At 41.9% G+C, this 26,058-nt stretch overlaps 1 protein-coding gene and 1 long non-coding RNA gene across 2 annotated transcripts in view; one reads left to right on the top strand and one right to left on the bottom strand.

The window, feature by feature from the left end:
• svep1 (sushi, von Willebrand factor type A, EGF and pentraxin domain containing 1) overlaps window positions 1-26,058 on the top strand; it is a 259,210-nt gene that overhangs the window by 12,661 nt on the left and 220,491 nt on the right. Inside the window, exons 2-3 of the mRNA XM_059974816.1 lie at window positions 12,165-12,420; window positions 18,303-18,479. Of these exons, the coding sequence (XP_059830799.1) occupies window positions 12,165-12,420; window positions 18,303-18,479 (433 nt within the window). The remainder of the gene's footprint in view (window positions 1-12,164; window positions 12,421-18,302; window positions 18,480-26,058) is intronic.
• Window positions 1-26,058, bottom strand: part of LOC132396839 (uncharacterized) — a 75,212-nt gene that overhangs the window by 41,954 nt on the left and 7,200 nt on the right. The window lies entirely within an intron of this gene.

Genomic DNA, 26,058 nt, shown 5'->3' with positions numbered 1-26,058 from the left:
AATCTGTAAATGAACCAATTTATCCTTTTGTGAATTCTTTTCACTTAATGCAAACAATAAGCTGATACACTTACCCAGTATAACCTAGCTTTCTTTAGTGATTGAAGCACTGCATGATTTTTATTTAGATTAAAATACTTTCTTGTGTTTTACAGTGGTGCTAGAAACTTCATGAACCCTGTAGAATTTTCTCTATTTCTGCATAAATATGACCTAAAAAGTGATCAGTTCTTCACTTAAGTCCTAAAACTAGATAAAGAGAGCCCAATTAAATAAATAACACAAAAACATTATATTTGTTCATTTATTTATTGAGAAAAATGATCTAATATTACATGTATTTGTTGTAAAAAGTATGTGAACTTTTGGGGTAATATCTTCTACAAAATTTATTTGGAGTTAGGTGTTCCAATTAATGAGATGAGATTGAAGGTGTAGGTTGTGGAGGTGTGGGTTGTAGAGGTGCCCTGCCCTATAAAAAATACACAGAAGGTCAGGTTACAAAAAAGCCTGCTCTTCTCAAGAAAGATCTGTTTATGTGCTCCATGCCTCAATCAAAAGAACTTTCAGAGGACCCTAGAAGAAGAATTGTAGAGATGTATGAAGCTGGAAAAGGCTACAAAATTATTTCTAAAGACCTGAGTGTTCATCAGTCCACAGTAAGAAAAGTTGTCTACAAATGGAGGAAACTCAGTACTGTTGCTACTCTCCCTGGGAGTGGGTGTCCTGCAAAGATCACACCAAGAGGCCCATGTGTGCAATGAGGTGAAAAAGAACCCAAGGGTAACAGCAAAAGATTTGCAGAGACCTCTAGAACATGTGTCTACTATAAGAAAAACACTGAACAAGAATGGTGTTCAAAGGTTGCACACCACAGAGGAAACCACTGCTCTACTAAAAAAAACCATTGTTGCACGTTTCAAATTTGCAAAAGATCACCTGGATGTTCTACAATGCTTCTGGGACAATGTTCTGTGGCCAGATGAGACAAAAGTTGACTTTTTGGCAGAAATGAACATTGTTATGTTTGGAGGAGAAAGGGCACTGCACACCAACACCAAAACCTCATCCCAACTGTGAAGCATGGGGGAAGGAGCATCATGGTTTGGGGCTGCTTTGCTGCCTCAGGGCCTGGAGAGCTTGCAATCGTTGAGGGAACAATTGTATCAAAACATTTTACAGGAGAATATCAAGTAGCAGTCCATCACCTGAAGCTTAATAGAAGTTGGATAATGCAACAATGATCTGAAAGACATGATTCAATCAACAACAGAATAGTTTAAAAAGACAAAAATTTATGCTTTGGAATGGCCAAGTCAAAGTCCTGATCTTAATCCTATAGAAATATCATGGAGGACCTGAAGCAAGCAATTCATGCAAGGAAGCCCACCAACATCCCAGAGCTGAAGCAGTTTTGTAAGGATGAACAGCCTACAATTCCTCCAAGCTGAAGTGGTTGACGGTTATCAACAGTTACCAGAAATGCTTGGTTGAAGTTATTGCTGTACAAGGGGGTCATACCAGTTACTGAAAGCAAAATCTCACATACTTCTTCCAACAAATGTATTTAATATTGAACCATTTTTCTAAATAAATAAATGAACAAATATAATATCATTGTGTTATTTATTTAATTGGGTTCTCTTTATCTAGTTTTAGGACTTGCATGACGATCTGATCACATTTTAGGTCATATTTATGCAGAAATAGAGAACGTTCTACAGGGTTCATAAACTTTCTACTGCCACTGTAACTCCTTGGTCTCACATTAATTATTTTACACTTTGCCACATTCAGATCCATTGGCCAAACGACTTAGTAGATTTCACCAGTGTAAACTACAGTAAATCAATTTCTATTAACATAATAGAAATTATTTTCTATTAACTTCTATTAAAATGTGACAGTGAGTGTAGGAATAGAATGAGGTGGAGGATCAATGTGTGGCTGAAAGATTGGAGCAGAGGACAGGGATTCAGATTTCTGGATCATTGGGACCTCTTTTGGGGTGGTGTGTCCTGTACGAAAAGGATGGGTTGCACTTGAATCCCAGGAGGACCAATATCCTGGCGGGGAGGTTTTCAAAGACTATTGAGGAAAGTTTAAGCTAGAATTGCTGAGGGGTGGGAACTGAACTGAAGAGATGGAGGAAGAGGCGGTTAGCTCACAAATAGAGAAATCTTGGAGACAGTGTAAGAGGAAGGATAGGCAGGTGAGAGAGAAGGGACATGCTCAGATCGATGGTTTGAGATGTGTCTATTTTAATGCAAGGAGTATTATGAACAAAGCAGATGAGCTTAGAACGTGGAGCAGTACTTGGAACGATGATGTTGTGGCCATTACAGAGACTTGGATGGCTCAGGGACAGGAATGATTACTTCGAGTACTAGGCTTTAGATGTTTCAGAAAGGACAGGGAGGGAGGCAAAAGAGGTGGGGGCATGGCACTGTTGATCAGAGAGAGTGTCACAGCTGCAGAAAAGGAGAAAGTCATGGAGGGATTATCTATGGAGTCTATGTGGGTGGAAGTTAGGAACAGAGAGTGATCAATAACTCTACTGGGTGTTTTTTATAGACCACCCAATAGTAACAGGGACATTGAGGAGCAGATAGGGAGACAGATTCTGGAAATGTGTAACAATATCAGGGTTATTGTGGTGGGGGATTTTAATTTCCCAAATATCAGTTTATTTGGGGTGGAGTTAGGTGTGTTCAGGAAGGTTTCTTGACACAATATGTAGATAAGCCTACAAGAGGAGATTCTGTACTTGATCTGATATTGGGAAATGGACCTGGTTAGGTGTCAGATCTCTCAGTGGGAGAGCATTTTTGAGATAGTGATCACAATTCTATCTCCTCTACCATAGCATTGGAGAGGGATAGGAACAGACAATTTAGGAAAGTATTTAATTGGAGCAAGGTGAAATATGAGGGTATAAGGCAGGAACTTGAAGCATAAATTGGAAACAGATATTCTCAGGGAAATGTACTGAAGAAATGTGGCAAATATTCCGGGGATATTTGCATGGAGTTCTGCATAGGTACATTACAATGAGACAAGGAAAAGATGGTAAGGTACAGGAATGGTGGTGTACAAAGGCTGTTGTAAATCTGGTCAAGAAGAAAAGAAGAACTTATGAAAGTTTCAAAAAACTAGGTATGATAGAGATCTAGAAGATTATAAGGCTAGCAGGAAGGAGCTTAAGAATGAAATTAGAAAAGCTAGAAGGAGCCATGAGAAGGCCTTGGTGGACCCTAAGGCATTCTACAAGTATGTGAAAAGCAAGAGGATAAGATGTGAGAGAATAGGACCAATCAAGTGTGACAGAGGAAAAGTGTGTTTGGAACCGAAGGAGATTGCAGAGGTACTTAAAGAATACTTTGCTTTAGTATTCAACATGGAAAAGAATCTTGGCGATTGTAGGGATGACTTACAGCGGGCTGAAAAGCTTGAGCATGTAGATATTAAGGACGAGGATGTGCTGGAGATTTTGGAAAGCATCAAGTTGGATAAGTCAGCAGGACCAGACAAGATGTACCCCAGGATACTGTGGGAGGTGAGGGAGGAGATTGTTCAGCCTCTGGTGAAGACCCTTGCATCATCAATGAGGACAGGAGAGGTTGCGGATGTTGTTAACTTATTCAAGAAATGAGTAGAGATAGCCCAGGAAATTATAGACCAGTGAGTCTTAGTTCAGTGGTTGGTAAGTTGTTGGAGAAGATCCTGAGAGGCAGGATTTATGAACATTTGGAGAAGTATAACATGATTAGGAGTAGTCAGCATGGCTTTGTAAAGGGCAGGTCGTGCCTTATGAGCCTGACTGAATTTTTTGAGGATGTGACTAAACACATCGATAAAGGTAGAGCAGTAGATGTAGTGTATATGGATTTCAGAAAGGCATTTGATAAGGTACCCCTTGCAAGGCTTTTTGAGAAAGTAAGGACATATGGGATCCAAGGGATATTGCTTTGTGGATCCAGAACTGGCTTGCTCACAGAAGGCAAAGAGTGGTTGTAGATGGGTTACGTTCTGCATGGAGGTCTGTGACCAGAGGTGTGCTTCAGGGATCTGATCTGGGACCCCTACTCTTCGTGATTTTATAAATGATCTGGATGAGGAAGTGGAGGGATGGGCTGGTAAATTTGCAGATGACACAAAGGTTGTGGGTGTTGTGGATAGTGTGGAGGGCTGTCAGAGATGACAGTGGGACATTGATAGGATGCAAAACTTGGCTGAGGAGTAGTAGATGGAGTACAACCCAGATAAGTGTGAGGTGGTTCATTTTGGTAGGTCAAATATGATGGCAGAATATAGGATTAATGATAAGACTCTTGGCAATGTGGAAGATCAGAGGGATCTTGGGGTCCAAGTCCATAGGACACTCAAAGCTGCTGTGCAGGTTGACTCTGTGGTTTTGAAAGCATATGGTGCATTGGTCTTCATCAATCGTGGGGTTGAGTTTAGGAGCAAAGAGGTAATGTTGCAGCTATATAGGACCCTGGTCAGACTCCACTTGGAGTACTGTGCTCATTTCTGGTCACTTCACTACAGGAAGGATGTGGAAACCATAGAAAAAGTGCAGCAGAGATTTACAAGGATGTTGCCTGGATTGGGGAGCATGTCTTATGAGAATAGGTTGAGTGAACTCGACCTTTTCTCCCTGGAGCGACGGAGGATGAGAGGTGACCTGATAGATGATGGAAGGCATTGATTGTGTGGATGGTTGGAGGCTTTTTCCCAGGACTGAAATAGCAGGCATGAGAGGGCACAGTTTTAAGGTGCTCGGAAATAGGTACGGAGGAGATGTCAGGGGTAAGATTTTTATGCAGAGAGTGGTGAGTGCATGGAATGGGCTGCCGGCGATGGTGGTGGAGGCAGATATGATAGGGTCGTTTAAGAGATTCCTGAATAGGTGCATGGAGCTTGGAAAAATAGAGGGCTATGGTTAACCCTATGCAATTTCTAAGGTAAGGACATGTTCAGCACAGCTTTGTGGGCCAAAGGGCCTGTATTGTGCTGTAGGTTTTCTATGTTCCAACGTATCTATAATATCTTTACAAAACCTCTCAATGGAATTGACTGGAGCATTACATAAGAAATATTTGAGGTCTGTAGGGCAGTATTAGAACTGGAGAACAAAAGCTTTGTTAAATGGTTAGTATTCAGAGAGCACCTTAAAGATAGATCAGTGAAAAGAGAAAAAAAGGTGTGTGGGGAGGATATCCAGACTTTAAGGCTTTGGCAGCTGAAGCCAACAGACAGTGAGATCAGAGTTAATAAACCTGGGGATAACGAAGAAGTCAGAATCACTGGAGCCGAGATACCTTGGGTCTTACACATCAGTGAGGGAGGGACAGGGTTTCAATCATTCTCATTTGCATAAGCCTTATCATTCATATATTAATGAGGCTTCATCCAATTCCAAATTATTGTTGTTATTCCCTAAATTCAGACCTTTTCTTTTTTTCAGGTTAGCGTATCATTAGATTTTTCTTCAGCACTTCAAGCAATATTTTGTTGCAGATTTTCTGTATTTGTAGTTTTCTACTCCATGTTCTTGTTTACCTTACTGTTCTCTAATGGACATCCATATAATGAAGATCTTCATTGGTTAGTGATCGTAGTCTTTGAGATCTCTCCTATCTTTCTTCCTATTTGCTCAGTCAAGGTAAACTCATCTCATTTAGCCCATTTCTCCCTATTTTGCATGCCAGGTTCTCTATTATAATTTCAGAAGAGGAATTATCAGTTATGAAGCATACAATTCCAACATGGCAACAGGTCACACCATATATCATGTAGTGTACCTTCTGAGGGTAAAGCTTCAGAAATCAATCTTTCTTGACTAAAGCCAATTGGTGGAGGGGGCATGGGGAAGGGTCACCACAGAGGCACAGGAGAGGGTCGCCACAGGGACACAGTAGGTTGCCTTGCAGCTCAGGTTTAACCCTGAACTTTGGTGCTGTCCATGTGGAGTTCGCAGGTTCTCACTGTGGCCATGGACGTTTCCCTTGGTAGGATCTATTTCCCTTCCACATCCAAAAGGACTGCAGCAAGGTTAGTTGACTGTTGAAAATTACCCCTAATTTAAATAATTGGATGTAGAAGAGGGCAAATGAAAGTGAATAAATAACAGGGAAATAGTTGGAGTATGTAATGGTTCAGATAACTCTGAGCATGAGCCAACCAGGACTTGATGACCCAAATTTGCCTCCTTTTATGGCATAGGAAAACATGGGAAATCCAACGCCTGGTGTGTCACAATCTGCACATTCGCCATCCAAACCATAAATTGAACAGTAGTAGGATGGACTGATCCAAATAATTCACACATAATTTCTTCCTTAACAGAGTGGAATGGAAGTTATGTGAAGATAATCAGCGTTGGTATCAACCAATCATTTGGCCATTGCCACATTCAATTGTGTGAGATTTTGCTGTCCAATAATTGCCCACCTGCTTATTTACAAGATTTCACAAATATTCCTTTCAATCAGAAATTATGGGTCGGTGAAGGCTGCAGTAAAATCACAAGTTTTTCTTCTTCAATGCCTGACAACACTTGTTAGTCATAATGTTATACTAGCCCCTTACGGGGACACACTCAGATAGAAATTTGTAGGCCGTGTATTCCTGTGGGATTGTCTGGAACATAGAGACTCTGAGAGAAAAGAATTGAAAACCTCAAACACGTACAAATTCAGCTCAAACAAAGTCCACAATTCTGTCTTGAATCCAGGTCAGTTTCTATCGTTTTTGTTCTCAATTTTATTATTTCTCCTTCCCTACATTTTTCTCCACTCCCCAAGAGTATGAGTTTCTGACTCAACCCCTGCAAAGCTATCATCAATACTTTTTACCCAAAAAAGGCTTGATTCAACATCTCCAGCCAAATTTCCAGTATTAAGCCGATCTACCCCAGAAGATATTCTGTGAATCCTTTCAGTCCTGTCAAGATCACAAAGAACTGATGGTGACTGTAGTTCACAGTCCCTTCTTTCCCCTGATTGTTACACATTTTTTCCCACATTACAGTACGTAGAGACTGCTCTTCACAGATTGTAAAATAGCCGAAAGTGATGTGAAAGGGGCTGTATCAATGCAAAGCTTTCTTCAAGATCGAAACAGGCTGAGCACTCTTTACATTAACAGTACCCTTTTTGTTGAAGTACAAAAAGAAACTGTTCCCAGGGGTACATGGACAGCTAACTCTAGATGTAAGATAACTGTCAAAGGAAATGGAGGGAAATCAGGAACATTTTCTTCATCTAGTGAACTATTCTGTTCTGGAATGCACTGCTTAAAAAAAGAGATGGAAACAGATTCAACGGCAATTTTCAAAAGGTAGGGGGGGGTGCTGAGTAAACATTTAAGAGGAGAAAAATTTTGCCAGGCTTTGAAGAGAGGAACTAATTGGAGAACCTTTCACAGCCACAAGTGCACAGATGGTCTTCTTCTCCATTGTGAAATAAATAAATCACAAAATCCCATCACCATCAACTTAAAATTGCCTGGCTTCTTGTGTAACATCAATTACCAGTGACATGTGCATAGTTTACTGTGCCCTCCTATAGAGCACTGGTTGACATGCATTCTGAATGATTTAGTAGAGTAAAGTTTTGTCATTAAATCATTCTGATTTATTGTTAGCCATTAATCTTCACAGCATACCAAACACTACCCTCCTGTTCTATATCATTCCAAAAACATTTAGGACTGTTGGTTCAGAAAGCAGTATTTAGAAAATGTGGTCTTGTTTACAGTCAAAGGGTCAATTGTGTCAATCACAGTGACAGCAAACCCAATGACTGATCAAGAAACACTGTAACAAATTCTCTCTCTGTCTCTCTCTCTCTCTCCTCTCTCCCCCACCCCCATCCATAATGCCAGAACTGGTGTTTAGGGCCGCAGTGAAGGTCCTCCATCTCTAACGGTGCTCAGGGCTTCCTTCATCAGGTCAGCAGCTCGTTTCACCTATTGTCAGTCATGCAAGTTCCAGGCAGAGACTCGGGAATACTGCTGCACTTAGATGTAGAAGGATTCTTCGTTGCTGTTTCCTTAACAGTTTGTTTTACCAGTCAGGGTTATTAACCTTGAGCTGAACCACAAACCTAGAGGACCAGTGGACCACTGTTAGACTGGCCTCTTCCCTTTGATCTGTTTGGCACGGGTGACCCTACCAAGAGCCAAAGCAGAAAGCCTGACTTCAGCCAACATAGCTCTCTGGGGCACTACAGAATGCAAGTCTCCAAACCCTACCACAAGGTTGTGGTCCTCTTGGAGGAGTAAGAAATGCCATCAAGTTCTTTAGTGACTGACAGCAATCGTGGCTGCAAAGAAACAATCAAATTCCAAAATTACAGTTCCTCCAGGAATAAACACAAGGATAGATAGATAGGTATTTTATTGATCCCAGAGGAAATGACAGTGTCACTGTAGCATTACAAGTGCACAGATATACAAATATTAGAAGAGAAGTAAGAAAGAATAAAAAATAAGTTACCTCAAACAGTCTAACAGAAGGGGGTTATTACTTCCCTGGCTACGGGTTGACTCATTATAGAGCCTAATGGCCAAGGGTAAGAATGACCTCATATAGCACTCTTTGGAGCAGCGTTCTTGTCTTAGTCTATTACTAAAAATGTTTCTCTGTTCGGCCAAGGTGGCATGCAAATGGTGAGAAATATTGTCCAGAATTGATAGGATTTTCTGTGGAGTCCTTTGTTCTACCATAGCCTCCTGTGTTTCCAGTTTGACTCCTATAACAGAGCCGGTCTTTCTAATCAGTTTATTGAGCCTGTTGGCATCACCCGTGTTGATGCCATTGCCCCAGCACACCACCACATAGAAGATTGTACTGATGACAACAGACTGGTAGAAAATGTGAAGGAGAGGCCTGCAGTCTCCTCAGGAAGTAGAGGCCACTCTGGCCCTTCATGTACACAGCCTCTGTGTTGGTGCCACCCAAGTCTGTCATCCAGGTGTACCCTCAGGTACTTGTAGGTCCTCACCACACCCACATCCTCACCATCAATAGTAACAGGGAGCAGTGCAGGCTTCGCCTTTCTAAAGTCTATCATCATCTCCCTTGTCTTACGGAGGTTGAGCTCCAGGTGATTCAACTTGCACCATTTGACAAAGTCCTCCATCAAGATCCTGTATTCATCCTCCTCTCCTCCCTTTGTACACCCAATTATTGCTAAGTCATCAGAGAATTTCTGCAGATGACATGACTCAGTGGTGTATCTAAAGTCCAAGGTATACGGGGTAAACAGGAAGGGAGCCAATATGTGGGACCCCAATGCTGCTTATATCCATGTCTGACACACAGCACTGAAGTATAATGGAAAAAATCTGCCATTAAAGAAATGAAAGAAGAAAGAAAGGAAGGTTTACATTTATTGGCTAGAAATTCCACAGAGCTGAATTTTGGACTGCGATGAGCAGTTTTGGAATGGCCTGTTCGGTGCTATCAGGGGAATGAATTTCTCGGGATGGAAATCTTTCATTAATTTAGCACACCCCAAAGCATTTTACACCCAATTAAGTATTTCTGAAGTGTCATCATGGTTGTAATGTGGAAAATGTGCCAGCCAATTACTGTATAGCAAATTCCCACAAATAATATAGATATCAGACAGATGTTTTTGTGATATTTGCTTATGGGATCAATATTGGCTGGCACGCTTGTGTCTTGGGACCTTTCCTATCTACTTGAGTATGGAAATATTATCTTAGTTCAACATCTCATCCAAAAGACAGAACCTTCGGCAGGGCGAGACTCCATCAAGGTTCAATGGAAATCAGCCTGGGGTTTGAGCTCAGGTCTCTGCTGTGTGACACGAACCCATAAGCTTCAACTTAGAGGAGTGTAAGAGAAAAACAATTGCCAATAAAGTGGCTTAAAAACATTAGGATCCGTTAATCTCCTCTCGTATTAACCAATAGGAGCACTGAAGTACACAATTCCATCCACGCACTGCACTCATAGCCTCTTGGAATGTCCCAAAGAATGCGGTCAATAGAGCTGCTCTCTCAGCTTCAGTAACCCAACTTCAATCCTCACCTTGAACATGATCGCCTATGTCTCCAGGGCTTTTCTTTAGGTGCTCCAGTTTCCTGTCGCAACATGAGGATGTAGAATAGATTAATTGGTCTGAGTAAATTAACTCCCATGTTAGGTGAGTGCTAGAATGTTGGCTTGGGGTGGGGGGGTGGTAATTGATAAGAATATGAGGAGAATTAAAAATACAAACGTTTATAAATAATGTACAGTAAATGGATTCTTGATGGTTCAAGAATGGACTTGGGTGTAGTGGACGGACTTAGTGGGGCGAAGGAAGTATGAAGAGCATTTGAGTCTCGGGGGGTGGGTACTCAAAGGAGTTCAGAAAGACGGGGAGGGAAGGATGATCTCATTGAAACCTTCTGAAGCTACTGAGTACTGAAAGGCCTGAATAGATTGGATGTAGAGAAGATGTTTCCTTTATTAGGAGAGTCTAGGATCTCAGGACCACAACTTCAGAACAAAGAACAGCCTTTAGAAATGAGATGAAGAGGAATTTCTGCAGCACCTGTCAAAGCAAGCTTGGCCTGGTTCGTAGCTGTCTTATCTTCATTCCTCAACCTCACTTGCAAAGGCTTTCTTCCCCTGCTGCCAGACTTAAATGATACTGGTGGTCACTTAACAACCTTGTCACACTCATACTCACTGCAACCTTTCTCAGCAGCCTTCTCCAGCACTACATCCCACATTCATGAGGGTCAGTGCTTCTTCTTCTATACTCCACCAGTTTCAGGAGCCCTCAACCCTGAACCCTTCTATCCCCATCAAACTAAACATGATCACAACACCTGGAATCAACCAGAGACCAGCCATGATTGTTGTTTGTGGAAGTGAATTACAATTTTTTTCCTTGCTTGGTGTGTATGAGTGTCTCATAACTTCACCCCTGAAAGATATGGCTCTACTCTAGTGTAATGATATTTACCCCAGAATCTCCAGCCAACAGGAACGCTCTCCCTCTGTCTACTACTGATAATTTATCTTAAAAATTCAATCAAATTTCTAACCTGTAGGGAATACAACCACACCTTGTGTAATCTCTCATCATTGTCCTTCAGAAGCCAAGAATATTTCAAGTAAGTCGTCACATCTTTTTCCTTAGGTGTGTTGCTCAGAATTACTCATAAACTTCATTTATGTCATAACATTAGCTTAACCTGTTTCCCTGAGCACCACCTCTCTGGATATAAAATTTTACATTCCTTTTCCATATTGGTTGATGTTACTTTACTGACATCTAACTTCTATTTGCTCTAGATGTTTAACACTACATATTGGGTAGCACAGCTAATCATCCAGTAGAGCTGTTTCCTCACAGAACCAGAGACCCAGGCTCAAACCTGACCTTAGGTATAGCCCATGTGAGAAATGCACATTATCCTGTGCCTACATAGGGTTCCTGTGGGTGCTCCAGTTTCCTCCCTCAGACCTGCAGGTCAGTAGGCTAAATGGCCGCTGTGAATTAGTCCTAGTGTGGAGGTGAGTCCTCCAAGTGGACCACAACCTTGTCATAGGGTTCAGAGGCTTGTGTGCTTCAGTGACCCAGAGAGCCACGTTGGCTTTGGCTCTTGGCTCTTGGTAGTGTTATCCATGCCAAAGAGGTCAAAGGGTAGAGGGAAGACAAAGAATGGTCCATTGGTCCTCCAGGTTCAGGGGTTCAGCTCAGGGCTAACAACCCTGACTGGTCAAAAACTTTGTAATGGAAACAGCAAGGAAGAATCCTAAATCTGTGTGCCATGGTATTCCTGAGTCTCCACCTGGGTCTTGAATGATTGACAGTACCGAAAACCAAGAGTAAGCTATTGACATGATGAAGGAAGCCCTGAACACTGCCAGAGATGGAGGACCTTCATTGCTGTCCTAAATGCCAGTGGTGTAATGGCCAGTAGGTAAAGTGTAGGTGAGTAGTAAAATCTGGGAGCTGTTTATGTGAATGTAAAGAGAGTTAAAAGGGAAGGAGTAATTTCGGATTAGTGTAAATGGATGGTTGATGACAAACTCAATGGACTGTAGGGCCTATCTCTGTGCTGTATATCTCTATGGCTCAAGGCTGTAAAACGTTCCTAGTTTTACATTATTTTTCTGCTCTTCCTCCCAGCAAATCCTGCGGTATTCCCGGGCGAACTCCACCAAAGTGGTCTTTCTTATCACAGACGGATACTCCAACGGCGGAGATCCGAGACCAATCGCAGCAGCCTTGCGGGATCTGGGGGTGGAGATCTTCACGTTGGGAATCTGGCAGGGTAACATCCGCGAGTTGCACGACATGGCGTCACACCCCAAGGAGGAACACTGCTACATCCTGCACAGCTTTGCCGAGTTTGAAGCTCTGGCTCGCAGGGCTCTCCATGAAGGTAATTGTCTGTACTAACCTCACTGCCAGACCCAGTATAGAAACAATCAGTCTGAATAGTCTCTGTCTCCACCAGAAACTAGAAACACTTGGTCTGAATGATTTACTTCTCCACCAGAGCTTTCTTCTACCTTACTTCATCTCTTCCCACACCAGATCCTTTGGTTCTTTTCCTGCTATCTACTTATCTTGTTTCCCTTTAAGCCCATCACTTTTGTCCACCTCATCCTCCCTGAATTCAAGTCTGACCTGAATGATGAAGGGTCTTGGCCCAAAACGTCAACTGTTTATTCATTTCCATAGGTACTGCCTGGCCTGCTGAGTTCCTCCAGTGTGTCACTCTGGATTTCCAACATCTGCAGAATCTCTTGTGTTTATGATTTTCTACTAAGTTCTGTTTTCTCATTGTGTCTTCTTTATTTGCTCTACAAACACTTCCACTTTGTCAGCCCAGGTGCATAGTTTGGTAGCATGTTTGGCTCCTATAACATCCCAGGACTGAGTACATAAGAGGAGTATCCAACCACAAAGCAATAAAATCTTGTAATGTGGAGTTAGAAACCAAAGGCAAATCTCCCTCATTGTTTACAGTCAATAAATTATTTCACATACAGGAGCAAATTGCTCAGTTTGTTTTTATATTTCCTGCCAGTGATTTTATGAGTTGATAATTAAACACATATAGCGATATAATGTCCAATTGCTGTAAGGCAAATGGTGTAGCAGTTTATCTTGCTGCCTGACAAGTGTCATCGGTTCGATTCTCACCTCAGGTACTGTCTGAGTGGAGTTTGCACATTCTCCCTTCGACCATCTGAAGTTCCTCTGGTTCTGATTTTCACCCACATCTCAAAGGCATGCATGTAGATCATTTGACTGCTCCTTGGTTTTGTTTTAAGAGGGAAGAAAATAAAAAGGAGCTAATACATATAGCCCACAAAGTCCTAGTCAGCTTTAATGCCACATTAAACCAATTCCATCTGCCTGCAGGTGGTCTACATCCCTCCATTCGCTGTCTGTTCATGTGCCTGTCTGTTGCCTCTTAAATATCCTTATCATACCTGTTTCCAGTACCTCCTTTGGCAGCACCTGTCAGGTACCTACCACCTTCTGTGTAACAAGCTTGCCTCACAAAAGCTTCCTCCTTTCCCCGTAAAGCTATGGCATCTAGTATTTGACATTTCCATCCAAGGATAAAGATTTTTCTAAATTGAGATACTGTGCAGAATAGGCCATTCCAGCCTATTAAGCCACACCGCCAAGCAATCACAGGACAACTTACAATGGCCAATTAATCTACCAGCCGGTAAGTCTTTGGGCTGTGGGAGGAAACCCGTACAATCACAGGGAAGATGTACCAACTCCTTACAAGCAGAGACGGGAATTGAACCCAGGTCGCTAGTCTATGAAATATCGTGTTAATCACTATACTTCCATGCTGCCCCTATCCTATCTAACTACCCTATCCAAGTCTTCATAATTTTATATACTTTTATCAGTTTACCTTTCAAACTCTGAAGCTCCAGAAAAAAAGCAATGCAACTTTGTCCAACTTCTCCTGATAGCTAACTCTCAAATCCAGACAACATCCTGGGGAACATCTTTCGCATTCTCTCAATAGTCTCCATATCTTTCTGTAAAACGGTAACCAGTACAACATATAAAGCTATAGGTAACCTAAATAAAGTAATCTATACAGTTGCAGCATGACTTGCTAACTTTTGTACATAATGCCCCAATCATTAGAGACAAATATACTGTTTGCCCTCTTTACCACCTTATCAACTTGTGTTGCCACTTTCAGGGAGTTCATGGACTTACACCCCAATCCTTCTGTGCATTAATGCTCCTAAGGTTCATGCCATTTACTGTATACTTTCTCTTACATTTGACCTCACAAAGTGTAACATCTCTTGTTCATCCAGATTAATGGATGGACATGCAGAAGAGAATGAGCTCCAGAAATACAAAGAATATAAGGGGAGGGTAGTGATTACTCTCAAGATGCCAACATGGATCTGATGGGCAGAGTGGCCTCCTGTTGTACCAGTATAGGGATAAGAATAAGCTACATTAAACAATGCAAACTTATCTTCTAAGTTTATTCAAATAAATGTCCCACATATGATAACATTGAGAGCCATGACTTCTCCAAACTGATTGAGCAGCTCCTCCAAACGGATAAGTCAGTCAATCATCAATCAGCTTACCAGTGCACAAAAACATTTTTATTTGCAATGCAATACATTGTGTAAAGAAACGGCATTAAAACACCCAAGTAAAGTGCAAGTTTGATTATTTCTACTAATTTCTCTGGGTAGCTCTGTGACCCTTGATCAGAACGTACTGGGCACATCCCACTCCAAACATGTTAGCACTGAGTCAGTGTAGCACAGTTGGTGTAGATGCCTCTCACATATAGCATTAAATCAATGCCACACCTACTCCTTCATTAAAGATTCCATAGTGCGATCTGAAGATAAATGGGGGAACTTCCTCATGTTCCAGTAACAAAGTTTACCCCTCGAATCATTTTACAGGGGTATAGTATCTGACGAAGTGCTTCTTGTGGAAGTTTGCTGTATGCTAATAGGCCACTGCATTCCTTACAGTGTAACAGTGACTACACTTTGGAAGCATCCTGCGGGCTGCAAATCCCTTTGACACATGCATCGTTCTTGGAAAGTGTAGTAGAATGCAATTTCTCTACATAGTAGACATTCAGTATGTAATGCACTGACAAAAATGAGAATTAATTATGCTTTTGTGTCAACTATCAGTTTTTAAAACTATCAGCAGCACAAATCCCATCTGAGTTTTCTCATGTACGATCCTTAACTTGGTAACACTTTTAATGTCTCCAGCCCATTGGATTAAGTAAGTGAAAGCATATGTATTCCACCACATGCCTTGCCAAGATGGCTAAAGGTATTACTTATAACATCAGCTCACATTTTAATGTACTATACTTCTCCCTGACCCTTTCTAATCTGACTTCCTTCCTTTGGCCCAGTTCCTTTCCTATTTTTTTAAAATTCACTTTCTCTCTGACCCACACAAGTGCTACAAGCATTTTCTCAACAGGATTTCTCCCGTGTTTTCCTTTCACAGGTTTGAAACAAAGTCTGCTCTTGTCCTCAGTGAGTTCAGCCTCCATCAAAAGTCAGCTTTGCTTGCTTTCTGGGGAGATTGCTGCCCTTCCTACCCCACCCACTACCCCAGTCCCCCCCCCACATACTTAATCTCTCACATAAAATACAGTCCCTAATCTAAATTCACAGCCACTGCCACAATTTGATACCTCTCAATAGCTTACCTATCCCTTAAGCATTTGACCATTAAGACCTTCAGCCACTCTGTCTGTCAGTTTATTTGCCACTGAAACCCCTATTGCAGCTTGTTCCAGACTCAGCCATTGTAACACGTTCCTGACCAGTCTCCCGTGGTTCTCTCTCTATAAATTAGACGCTTTTGTACAAACTCACCGCAAGTCCAGTTCACCATTACCCTTGTGCTTGCTGTCTAACATGGCATTCTGATTGAGCAACATGCTGATTTTTAAAAAATATTCTTCTCTTTTTAAATATTTTTGTGTGTTTCTTATTGTTGGATCTTAATCAGCTCAAATGCCTCTGTGGCAATATTAACAGCCCTGCCAATGCCCCATATTCAGGAGTTCCATCCAGAAACATCTCAACCCCTCTCCCCTCCTTTAAAAAGCTCCTGAAAGACTACTCTTTGATCAACCTTTCTGTCCGCGGTCCTGATCCCTTCTCAAGTGACACGGCTTCAACTTCTGCTTTATAGAACTTCCATGAAATGGGATTGGGATATTTTAATGGCTTAGTAATGCTATCTGTGTGTTATTTGCCATTGTAATGATGATGCCAGTTGCTTGCACAGGAGTAAATGCAAGTTCTTAGTTGAGCGTCTAAGACAGGGGGTTCCAATTTTTTTTATGCCATGGACATCTACCGTTAACAGGTGTCTGTGGATCCCAGGCTAGGAATCCTTGGTCTAGGAGAAAAAACTCATTCGATTAACACAACCTTTGCTCCCCATGTTTGTCTTTTCCAGTTTAAAGCAAAAAGAATGCAAATCTGGCAGAATTACATCCAGCCCAAATTCTGTCTAAACCAGCACCTGCAGCTTAACACGAGGAAATCTGCAGATGCTGGAAATTCAAACAACACACAGAAAATGCTGGTGGAACACAGCAGGCCAGGCAGCATCTATAAGGAGAAGCATTGTCGACGTTTCGGGCCGAGACTCTTCATCAGGACTAACTGAAAGGAGAGATACTAAGAGATTTGAAAGTAGTGGGGGGAGGGGGAAATGCGAAATGATAGGAGAAGACCGGAGGGGGTGGAATAAAGCTAAAAGCTGGAAAGTTGATTGGCAAAAGTGATACAGAGCTGGAGAAGGGAAAGGATCATGGGACGGGAGACCTCAGCAGAAAGAAAGGGGGGGGGAAGCACCAGAGGGAGATGGAGAACAGGCAGAGTGATGGGCAGAGAGAGAGAAAAAAAAACTAAATAAGTCAGGGATGGGGTAAGAAGGGGAGGAGGGGTATTGGTGAGACCCGACGCAGACTGGGAGACCATTTCGCTGAATACCTATGCTCGGTCCGCCAGAGAAAGCAGGATCTCCCAGTGGCCACACATTTTAATTCCATGTCCCATTCCCATTCTGATATATCTATCCATGGCCTCCTCTACTGTCAAAATGAATCCAAACTCAGGTTGGAGAAACAACACCATGGCTGGGTAGCCTCCTACCTGATGGCATGAACATTGACTTCTCTAATTTCCGTTAATGCCCCTCCTCCCCTTCTTACCCCATCCCTGGCATATTTAGTTTTTTTTCCCTCTCTCTCTGTGTGGTGAACTACATATACCTGTCTGGACACACCCCCTGCTGACTGCTCCTGTGGCTCCTCCCACAGACCCCTGTATAAAAGTGATCAAGGCCTGAGCCCGGCCTCTCAGTCTCCAGGATGTAGTATGGTGGTCACTCACTGCTTGTTCCTTCTTCCAGTCAATAAAAGCCGATATCTCGCCTTTACGTCTCAGAGAGAGTTATTGATGATGCATCACTCTGCCTGTTCTCCATCTCCCTCTGGTGCTCCCCCCTCCCCTTTCTTTCCCCTGAGGCCTCCCATCCCATGATCCTTTCCCTTCTCCAGCTCTGTATCACTTTCGCCAATCACCTTTCCAGCTCTTAGCTTCATCCCACCCACTCCAGTCTTCTCCTATCATTTCGCATTTCCCCCTCCCCCACTACTTTCAAATCTCTTATTATCTCTCCTTTCAGTTAGTCCTGATGAAGGGTCTCGGCCTGAAACGTCGACAGTGCTTCTCCTTACAGATGCTGCCTTGCCTGCTGTGTTCCACCAGCATTTTGTGTGTGTTACCTGCAGCTTAAGCTAACATGAGACCTATTCTGAATAAGACAATTGAGTAGCCATCACTGTCTGCCAGCTCTGAATCAGGTTATGGTTTCAAGTCCTATTCCAAGACGGATGTACTGTACAATGCTTAGTGCAGTAGTGAGGTGGTACTGCTCCATCAATAGTGTCATTGGTCCGATGAAATATTGAGGCCATGCCTATCCTTTCATGTGGATTTAACAGTGAGGCAAAAAGCAGAGGCCTTGTATCCTGGGCCCACAAATGACTCACATCCAATATTCCTGAAAATCACCAGGCTGCACACAAAACAGCTGCTATGTTCCTCACATTACAACTGCAACTGCACTTCAGAAGTGATTCACAGACAGCAGGATTTCAGACATCCCAGTCATTAAAACTGAGATGGAAAATCACTTTAACAAAAGATTTCAGCTATTTTTAGTTGCAGAAATAGTGTGATTTCTTCCCTGCAGATCTCCCATCTGGGAACTACATCCAGGAGTCACGATCACGTTGTTCATTCCTCTGTGAGTTGGGGCAGGACTGCTGTGATATGATGGCAAGCTGTAAGTGCGGCACAAACACAGGCCAGTATGAATGCATCTGCGAGAAAGGCTACTACGGCAAAGGGCTGCAGCACGAGTGTACAGGTAGGGACATCAATAGCTTTCCTTCACAATGCTTCCGAAAGCTCTGGAAGAACCTCCATGTCAGAACACCGATTTTGATATTCTACTGGAATCAATCATTCAATCTTCTAAATATTCCTTATCTGGACACGTTTTTTTTTAACCTCCATATTTAGAATTATACAGGCCTCAAACACTTAAACTGCTTTTATTTAACCTGCCAATAGAATTGCAACAATCAGCATTCATTTTGTGCTCAAACAAAGTTATTAAAACATTGTTCTAAATCATATTAAAAAAAAGATCAAGAATATAAGGAGCAGTAGCACAGATGTTTTTTTCACCTTAATACTACTTTCTCTCTCTTCCCTGGTGTCCAAAGATCCGTGGAATGCAGTAAGTTAAGAAAGCTACTCTCCCCCATATCTCTCAAGGAGCAGAAGGAAAGTAATGAAATTATAATGGTAGTCATATCCCATAAAAGAAGAAGTAAATTTCAGGATTGGATGTTCTCTTCAACTCAGTGTTCACTAAAATAGGAAGTTCCAAAAAAATAATTCACTCAGAAGAAATATTTCCTCATCTCTTTCTTAACTGTCCCAGTCTGTGTAATCTAGACAGTTCAGTCAATAGCAACAGACTCCATCTCCAGTTTCTTGGCCCTGTCTGTGGTGTTCTGAGGACTCTGTATGTGATCTGCTTGTGCTTCACAGCTTATTCAACATAATGTGATAGTCCTTCAGTACTAATCAAACAGCATCCACAATCAATCTGAGTACCAAGCTAATCTTCCCTTCATGCTTTTCGGTTGACATTTGGACAGATAAAATACTCATGTTCTGTCAGTAACAAAGAAGTCTGATTAGCATAGCATGTGCAGTAAGCTTAATGAAAAGGCTGGTCTTTACCTGCCCAATAATTTTGCAGGTCTATATATTTACCATGTGTATAGCTCAGAAAGCAACTGAAAAAGAGGTTTATCTTGTATGTGCATCGTGCAGATAATGGTTACATCTTCCATTGACATAGAGCCTTTGAAGTAGGAAAATCCCTGTGTACTTACCAGAGAGTTATCTGTCACGATTGATGATTCATCACATAAGGAGATACCAGGACAGATGATCAAAACCGTGATAAAACAGCAATGTTCTAAAAGGGGGGGGTGGAAATATTAACAACACACACAAAATGCTGGTGGAACACAGCAGGCCAGGCAGCATCTATAAGGAGAAGCACTGTCAACGTTTCGGGCTGAGACCCTTCGTCAGGACTAACTGAAAGGAAAGATTCTAAGAGATTTGAAAGTAGTGGGGGGAGGGGGAAATGCAAAATGATAGGAGAAGACTGGAGTGGGTGGGATGAAGCTAAGAGCTAGAAAGGTGATTAGCGAAAGGGATACAGAGCTGGAGAAGGGAAAGGATCATGGGACGGGAGGCCTAGGGAGAAAGAAAGTGGGGAGAGCCCCAGAGGGAGATGGAGAACAGGCAGAGTGATGAGCAGAGAGAGAGAAAAATAGCCACAGATTTTAACTCCATGTCCCATTCCCATTCTGATATGTCTATCCATGGCCTCCTCTACTGTCAAGATGAAGCCACACTCAGGTTGGAGGAACAACACCTTATATACCGGCTGGGTAGCCTCCAACCTGATGGCATGAAAATTGACTTCTCTAAATTCTTTTAATGCCCCTCCTCCCCTTCTTACCCCATCCCTGACATATTTAGTTGTTTGTTTTTTTTTCTCTCTCTCTGCCCATCACTCTGTCTGTTTTCCATCTCCCTCTGGTGCCCCCCCCCCCCACTTCTTTCTCCCTAGGCCTCCCGTCCCATGATCCTTTCCCTTCTCCAGCTCTGTATCACTTTCGCCAATCACCTTTCCAGCTCTTAGCTTCATCCCACCCCCTCCGGTCTTCTCCTATCATTTTGCATTTCTCCTCCCCCCCACTACTTTTAAATCTCTTATTATCTCTCCTTTCAGTTAGTCCTGACGAAGGGTCTCGGCCTGAACCGTCGACAGTGTTTCTCCTTATAGATGCTGCCTGGCCTACTGTGTTCCACCAGCATTTTCTGTGTGTTGTTTGAATTTCCAGCATCTGCAGATTTCCTCGTGATTGCTCTGGGGAAATGTTAAAGAGGATCAGGGAAGAAATTCCAGGCTCTAGGCTTGTGGCAGCTGACAGCATAAACGATGTGGAACCCAGAATTGGAGGAGTATTGAGATCTCAGAGGTTTGTAGGGATGAAAGAAATTACAGAGGTAGGTCAGATGAGATCTAAAAAAAATCATGAGAATTTTGAAGTTATTGGTATCGCTTAAGCAAAAACCAGCAATAAGCAGAGAGTGATGGGTAAGTAGGATTCAGCGTGAATTAGGACACTGTTGCCATACCCACCCGACCACGCCAGCCTCTGGGGGTTAAACGCTCCAATTCTCCGGATTATGGATAGCTGGCATGGTCACCTTAAAGATTCTGGTGTGCCTAGTTAATTGGCAGCCATGTTTTAGCGCCAAGATGTGGCTATTTAATTAGCACCTGAACTCAGGCTTGGTGCTTATTCATTAGCTCAACTTTGGTTCAATCTGTGAATGTGTTCAGGATTTCTGAGTCATTTGGATTCTCATCTAGTCGCATCAGGTTTGTGTCTAGCATCTAGTCAAGAACCCCGTTCTCTTCTCATTCTCAAAATCTTGTCTTTATGATACTCCAGCACTTGGGTCCTTATCATCCTCAGCTAGGCCTCTCGTCACAGATACAGGTAACAGAATCTGCAGAAAGTGGAACAATGTGTAGGACTAGAAAGGTCAAGAGGTACTCATGCAAGCATGAGGATTTCAGCAGCAGATGAGATAAGTTAACATTATGACGGTGAAGGCATGAATATGAAATCAGAAGCTTAACTGGGTCAATTGCAAACAGTTGCTAGAGAATTTTGGAGTCAATACCTAGGGAACAGAGTCAGTGATGGGAACTAATGACAAGGGATATTTTTCCCCTTCCAATATATAGAGGAAATGTCCGTTCATCCAATATTGGATGCTAAATCAGTAGTCAGACAGGTTTATTGAATACCATGACACAGCTCAAAATACTGTACCTGGAGTCATTACTGAATAGATATATACAAAAATCTAACCAAATAAATCAAGCCTTCATTTCAAAATTTAATGAATACAGAAAATTCATAAAGGCAATGCATGATATTTAGCGTAGTTAACAAATGATGTCTGATAGAACACCAATTATATGTTTACCTTTAGTCTGAGCACTTGATGTTTTTAAAGGATTATTACCGTGGTAACAGTATTGCAAGTGGAACTCTGAACTTCCTTTGATTACTCTTTATTTTACAGACTTTTCATTGATTTGTGGGATATGATGATTACCTCGAGGCATCAGAATATATACCAGAATTAACTTTATTTGCATCAGTTTCTTTCAAAATGAAAGACTCTTTCATCCTCCAAATGAATGAATCCTGTGGGAAAGAATATTGGTGGTGAAGCCTTCTGTTGAACTAGCAATTGCTTACTAAAATATTACTTAAGAGCAAATGTTTGGGAAGACTAACAATCTCTCATAATATTGAGAAGATCTTTCCTTGCAATAGCATAAATGGGACTTAACAAATTCAAATTCAATATGTGATCAAAGTGGTTCTTGATCCAAACAATAATATCCTCTGCACTGGACAAGACAAATGCAGATTGAGAGACTGCTTTATAGAATATCTCAATTCAGTTCACAAAGATGACACTGAACTTCCAATTGCCTGTCATTTTAATTGTCCATTCCACTCTCATTTTGACCTCTTTGTCTTTGAACTTCTGCAGTTTTCCGACAAAGCTCAGGGCAGACTCAAGGAATTGCCACTCATCTTCAGACCTGGTGCTTTTACAGCTCTCAGGACTCAACATTGAGACAATTTAGTATACCAGTCATTCTGAGTTAAGTCAGATTGACCGGTTCAGTTGAGTGGTTACTGACTGGAAACACTGACACAACTCCTCTCTGTGCAGTTGTTGTCTGTCCTGCTGAGGATTTCCAGTACTCAGTTTGTGTTTTAGATTTCCAGTATCTGTAGATTTTGCCTTCAAGTTTATATTTCGTCATTCCAGCAATGTTTTCCTTTTGTCTCTTCCTCTGATCTCTTCAAATGTATCAGATCAAATTAACAAACCATCACCACGCGCTCTCAGCTGACACCACCCCACTTATGTCTTTCAGTACTTAGTCATTTATTTAGCGATACATCACGGAGTAGGCACTTCCGGCCCTTTGAAACACACTGCCCCAGCAACCACACAACCCCAAGTAACCCTAACCAAATCATGCCACAATTTACAATGGCTAATTAACCCGCTAGATACGTGTTTGGACTGTGGGAGGAAATCTTGGAAAAGCCACACATCGCACAGGGAAGTAGATGATTCCTTACAGAATGCTGCCAGAATTGAACTCTGAACTCCAGATCAGCCCGAGCTGTAATAGCACAATTCTTATGCCCATAGAGAGTCAGAAAGCACTATAGAACAGAGACAGGCCACCGGCCCATCTAGACTATGCCAAGTTGTTATTCAGCTGTTATTTTATCAGTCTCAGCTATTTTTGTGAAAGTTGAAACTGAATTATTGAAATATGTTTCTCATTTTAGATCAACTTCCTACCTTTTTATTTTTATATTTATCTGCTTCAAATTTATTTTGCTATAGCATTTCCTCTATATCCTCAGTGTCCAATATGTTCTGTAATCTCACAACTGATTCTTCTAATTCCATTTCCTCTGTTGGGCCTACATCATCAAACACATTCAAGTTATGTTGAATATTGAATTGAATTGAATGATCTTTATTGTCATTATACATAGGTACAATGAAACTCTGTTTGGCTTCCTCTCAGGCAATCAAACAAAGTGGTAGATAAAAACAAGACAGTAATAGAAAAACAGCATTAAATAGATAAGTAGCAGAAAATAAGTTGCAGCAGCACCAGAATATCACAGTAATGCACAAAGTGCCATTAGTGCAAGTATTTGAGTCCTTGTGTGTGCATGTCAGTCATTCTTCTATGGGAGTGGTGTGATGGAGAAGCTGGGGTAGAAGCTGTTCCTCAGTCTATTTATTCTGGCTGTTAGTGTCCTGAACCTTTTGCTGGATGGCAGCGGGCCAAACAAGGAGTGGCGGGGGTGTGTGGTGTCTCTGGTTATGCTGATTGCTTTCCTTCTGAGTCTGCAGGTATAGATGGTGTCTAGTCCTGGGAGTTCCATCTTGACATTTCGCTGGGCCACCTTCACCATACGATGCAGGTCTTGTTGCTCAGCAGCTGGCATACCACACTGTGGCGCTGTTGGTCAGGATGGTTTCAATTGTGCTTCTGTAGAAGTTAAGCAACAGCTTTTGTGGGAGTTGGGCCTGTTACAGCTTTCTGAGGAAAAAGAGTCTTTGTTGTGTCTCTTTTTACAAGCAGCGAGGTGTTGGTGGTCCATGTCAGCTGTTTTGATGACATAACTCCAAGAACTTTAGGTTTTCCACACTTCCCACTACCTCACCGTGTATATCTGATAATATGATATGCAATGATTCTATATTCAAAAATCTCTACTTCTTTAACCAGCTACAAGGGCAAATCAGAGGTTGGGTAACCTTTGGTGACTCTCCTCCTGACTTACTCCTTTCTACAGGCACAAGTCAGGAGTGTGATGGAATATTCTCTGTGGCTGTGGCTTTATCTTATGTTCATTCTGTAAGAGTAGTTTTGGATTACAGAAGACTCATGCCCCACATCAACAAGGCTTGACTCTAACCTGTGTGAATTTCTTGGCTTACATTAGATTGATTGAAGCCACACATTGAAATAATGCTTTCAAAGGAGGACTCCACTCCTTTAGGACAAAGTGGCTGGGTGACTGGGGAGAAGAGTTATATCCCAGAATGTCGGGGTTTTAGGGGGAGTGGAAGTTACTACCTGCATTCCCGTTGTGAGTCAAGGTGTTAACTGCCCTGCAACTGGGTAGAGGGCTGGGAGGTTAGAAGGGTGCAAGTTTCCATAATAACCAGCAAGATTATTCACTTCCCTTGAGCTACCAGAGACTGGAAGACCCAGGCAAATACTGAAAGACAGGTACAAAACGCTTCTTTATTGTAATATTCCTGAGAGGGTCCATTGCCTCAGATCATCCTGCTCCCAAACTTACCACCCTACCGATGTTCCCTCTAAGAACTGTGCTTCTTTTGCTATTAGCACACAAAGGAATTTAAACTGTACACAAAAAGTTGTCACCCTCTGCCTTATTTACATGTTAAGTATATTTCACAATTGTACACAGTCACATTTCCTTTTCTGGTTTCTGGTGCAGACAGTATTGACAATGTGGAGATGGCAGTGATTTGTCTGTAGATTTTAGAACTGGCTTATTTATACTGTTTCACTATGTCCAATTCCAAAGAAGCAAAGGGCTTGAGTGCAAAGAGATGCTAATTCATTTAAAGTGAATGGCTTAATGAAAGAGTAGAAACTGCTGCAGTGAAAGCTCATGAGGTCAGGAACACGCAGGTACAAGAAATATTTATGCACAATACAGAAACTGGTGTTACCTGCATGTATTGGCATGATGCAAAAGTTGCTGAAGAATTTGCAAATTGAAAGAAGTGGAGTGATAATTGGAAACTTGACTTTTTAAAGCAATATTAGCAAGCAAATTACATATGGACTGCGTGCAAAAGCACCATCAAGAAAATCTTTCATTAGTACTACAGGCCTGCTACATATGTTTTATAAGAGTGCTGATGAACAAGTACAAAATAGATCAAACCCAGAGCAGATCAAAGTTCATATTGACAGTGTTTTGCTAGCTGGTAAAATGAATATCTCTATATATAAAATTCTCTGTGCATATTTTGATGTCACTGGGCAAAATTTTTGCACACACTGGTCATTACAAATTAGATGGAACATTGCATCCTACTTCAGTTAAAATCAGAAGAGTATGGATTGGGGCTGAGATGCTAAAGTTTTCCACAGCCCATCCAATCCAGTTACTTGTCAGGGTTATGATTCTCTTCATTGTTTCAACAAGCAAAATGGAGCAGTTTGTGGTGACGTAAACTGACTGGAAAAATGTTTGCAAGACTACTGTAACACCTATGTAGCACTCGTCTTATCACGTGTGACTAGTCATCGCACTCGTTTCAGAAAATCAAATTACACTAGATGCTGGTTGGCCATCAGAAGGGTCTAGGTATTGGGAGGAGGCAGTGAATAGAAACCACACACTTTTGAAAATAAGGTTTTGTTTACAAGGAAAAACACAATATGTGTACAATGTCTTGAGTGTGTGACTCAAAATGGCTTCTTTGGTTTGTTAAGAGTAGGAATGCTTCTTTGTCTGATAAGTGTTTCTCTCGCAGTTGTTTAGCTTTAGACTTGCTGATATGGGGATTGTATTCATTTGTTAACCAATGGGGAATGTTATTTTGTCTTGTGAGGCTGGGAACTTGGGGGAGGGTTTCACGGGTTTTCGAGAGAGTCGGGGGGGAAGACACTGAGGAAGGTGGACGTGCGCTGCACTGCTTGGTTGACCACCGGGGGTGGTCCCGGGTGCGAA

Source organism: Hypanus sabinus, chromosome 7, assembly GCF_030144855.1.
Source record: "Hypanus sabinus isolate sHypSab1 chromosome 7, sHypSab1.hap1, whole genome shotgun sequence".
In the NCBI taxonomy this organism is placed as follows: domain Eukaryota; kingdom Metazoa; phylum Chordata; class Chondrichthyes; order Myliobatiformes; family Dasyatidae; genus Hypanus; species Hypanus sabinus.
This window is presented reverse-complemented; position numbering and strand designations above follow the sequence as displayed.